At 41.8% G+C, this 3,391-nt stretch overlaps 1 protein-coding gene across 1 annotated transcript; it reads left to right on the forward strand.

The window, feature by feature from the left end:
• Positions 1-164: 164 nt before the first annotated feature.
• LOC121965703 (armadillo repeat-containing protein 8-like) lies at positions 165-3,211 on the forward strand (the record flags this gene model as incomplete). Its single annotated transcript, XM_042515830.1, has 8 exons — positions 165-257; positions 354-434; positions 518-593; positions 1,410-1,500; positions 1,592-1,652; positions 1,806-2,006; positions 2,893-2,988; positions 3,081-3,211. Coding segments are annotated over 8 exons (801 nt in total), but the record flags the coding sequence as incomplete, so codon positions are not given.
• Between the last annotated feature and the right edge of the window lie 180 nt (positions 3,212-3,391).

Genomic DNA, 3,391 nt, shown 5'->3' on the forward strand with positions numbered 1-3,391 from the left:
ACAGTAATGTATATTTAAAAAAAGATACTATATCAATGGTCGTTTCAGAGAATGATCGATCTATAAAATTTTCCTCAAAGTCCTGGAAAAGTCTTGGAAATTTATGGTTAAAATGTGTGTGAACCCTGAACCATTTCTAACTTTTCCCTTTTTATTTTTTTAAGGACCCCACTGTGATTCCCCATCTAATGTCTCTACTGAGCCGCTCACAGAGAACGCAGGAGTACATCACGCAGATCTTCTCCCACTGTTGTAAGGTATTTGTTGGTATTTGTACACAGACGCGGTGGAGTCCATCACACTCGGAGCCCGGCGGAGGTTCGGCACTGATCGGTTGTTTTTTTTGTCCTCAGACTCCGGAGCACCAGACGGTTCTTTTTAACCACGGCGCCATCCAGAACATCGCCCCTCTACTCATCTCGCCCTCTTATAAGGTAAACGGCGGTTTCCGTGAGTGCGTTTATTTACCCGACTGGATGAGACGACCTTTGACCCTCCCTCCTCTTCGTCTCCGCAGGTCCGGATGCAGGCGTTAAAGTGTTTCTCGGTCCTGGCCTACGAGAACACTCAGGTCTCCATGACACTGGTGAATGGTGAGTCTCGTCTTTTGTCTTCTCGTCTCTTCCATTTGTCTTATTGTCAAGACTCTTTTCGTCCCATCAACTTGTCTCCTCATCTTCACTTTGTCTTCTTGTCTCATCATCATGTTCTCTTGTCTCTTGTTTTCTCATCTTGTCTTTGTCTTTTCATGTTGTCTCTTCTCTTTGTCATCTCATCAAGTCTTATCGTCCTCTTGTCTCTTGTATTCATCTTCTCTTCGTCTTCTTTCCTTGTCTCTTCTTTGTTTTTTCGTTTCGTCATCTTCTCTTCTTCTTCTCCTTCCATTGCTTTGTCTTCTCGTCTCTTTGTCTTCTCATCTTATGTCTTATCTTTTCTTCGTATTTTCATCTCTTCATCTTGTCCGTCTTCTCGTCTCATCTCTTCATCTTTGCCTACTTGTCTCTTTATCTTCATCTTCTTTTCGTCTTCTCTTGTCTCTTCTCTTTGTCTTCTCCTCCCTTCATCTTTTCTTTGTCCTCTTGTCTCGTCTCATTGTTTTCTTCATTTTGTCTCTTCTTTGTCTTCTCTTTGTCTCCTCATTGTCTCCTCATTGTCCTCTCTTCATCCTCCTCATCTTTTCTGTGTCTCATCTCTTTTCGTGGTCCTCTCATCTCTTCATCTTTTCTTCGTCTTCTATTGGTCTTCTGGTTTCATCTCTTCTCTTTTGTTTTATCTTTGTCTTCTTTTGGTCTTTCCGTCTTCTTTTTTTGTCTCTTCTCTTTGTCTTCGCTTTTCTTTGTTTTCTTGTTTTCTTGTTGTCTTCTCTTCTTCTCGTCTCAACCCCAGTGTGTCTGTCTTTTTGTCCCCAGTGCTGGTGGACGGCGAGCTGCTCTCTCAGGTATTTGTCAAAATGATGCAAAGGGATCAACCCATTGAAATGCAGCTAACAGCAGCCAAATGGTGAGACGGGACGTTTTTTAATCACAGTTCACGTCAGTATTTCCCGTGTAAGTTTCCTTTAAACGTGTGACCTCCTCTCCGTCTGTCCCAGTCTAACGTACATGTGTCGAGCGGGCGCCATCAGGACGGACGACAGCTGTATAGTCCTTAAGGTCAGGCTTTTTATGAGACCTTTGCAACTGCACCTCTATTTATTATTATTATTATTATTATTATTATTATTATCATTATTATTATTATTATTATAATTATTATATAAGTCGCACACCTCGTTAAATTTGCATGTGGCTTCCTGTTTTCCACAGACTCTGCCGTGCCTCGTGCGAATGTGCAGTAAAGAGCACCTGCTCGAGGAGCGAGTGGAGGGTGCGGAGACGCTGGCCTACCTGATGGAGCCTGACGTGGAGCTGCAGAGGATCGCGAGCACCACCGACCACCTGGTGGCCATGCTGGCCGACTACTTTAAATACCCGAGCTCTGTGTCGGCCATCACCGACATCAAGAGGGTGGGTCCGAGGCCTGAGCCTTTACATGTAACGTTCATACATAAATACTGCCCGTGTAAGGCGGGGATATCACGCCGTTATGCCGCCTCGCCGTTCTGTATATAAAGTCTGATCGCGGGAAGGGGGGACAGAGCGGTCTCTCCTCTGAGCGACGAACAGCGCCGTAACGAGCGTAAACATAAAGCTGGAAAGATGTGGTCTTTTGGGGAGCACAGGTGTGATCCACATCCATGCAACAAACTGGGAAAACAGTGATGGGGACGTCCTTACCGTCCCAGCAGTGGACGAGCTCAACAGGGTTCCCGCAGATTCTTATAAAAAGTCTTAAAATAAGGCCTTTAATGGCATTAAAATGCCTTAAATCAAAAGTCTTAAAAATGCCAAGACATAGAAAGCAGGATATTATGAATCATTTGTTCAGATGCTGCATTGTAAAATATCAAGAAAAATTGATAATATCTATTTTTTAGAAATGTTTTGTATTGAATTATTGAATGCCTCTTGAATTAACGTCACGCAGATCAGGATATACGAATATTAGCGCGTTAACAATTTTATTTTTCTAATATACGAGAAAGTTTCCCAACGAGCCGCCATGTTGGTTGTTACAGGATTAATTTTCTCATTAAGGCCAATTAAAGGTTATATTTTAGTTCAGCACAGACGTTCAGACAGTCTAGATCAGCTGCTATAATCAGCTGTGATATGTATCCGGTAATCCTCAGTGTGTCCGAATGTCTTCGTTTGTGAATTTTGTTCTAAAGAGAACGTCTAATTATATATGCAAAAAATGGATGTTTAGATTTATTTCTTTTTAAATGAAAAAGTTTTGCCACTTGTTGACATAATGCACCACTTTACTTTATGTCCGCTCCGTCACCTGCAGCTGGACCATGACCTGAAACACGCACACGAGCTGAGACAAGCCGCTTTCAAACTTTACGCCTCGCTGGGCTCCAACGACGAGGACATCCGCAAAAAGGTCGCCTCTCCTCGGGTGTATTTTTTGTTTGCATTTATTGTTCTCATACATATTTAGATTGTAATCCATCATCTCGATGTTTTTGGATTCAGATCACAGAGACGGAGAACATGATGGACCGGATAGTCAGCGGCCTATCAGAATCCAGCATTAAAGTCCGCTTGGCGGCCGTCAGGTACGAAACGAGTCTTTAGTGACACGAAAGTTTTAAAAATAATTCTATATTACATAAAAACATGGAAAATGGGCACGATTGCTTTTTAATTTTTTATAATTCTTTAAATTAGCTTTCTTAATAATGTACCTTTTTCTCTACACACAGTCAACCCTTGTGCATCTGCTTTTCTTTTTAGTGTTTATGCTATTTTATGACTACATTTTTTTAAATTAAAAAATATATACT

This window comes from Plectropomus leopardus, unplaced genomic scaffold (genome assembly GCF_008729295.1).
Source record: "Plectropomus leopardus isolate mb unplaced genomic scaffold, YSFRI_Pleo_2.0 unplaced_scaffold21269, whole genome shotgun sequence".
NCBI classification, from domain to species: Eukaryota; Metazoa; Chordata; class Actinopteri; order Perciformes; family Serranidae; genus Plectropomus; species Plectropomus leopardus.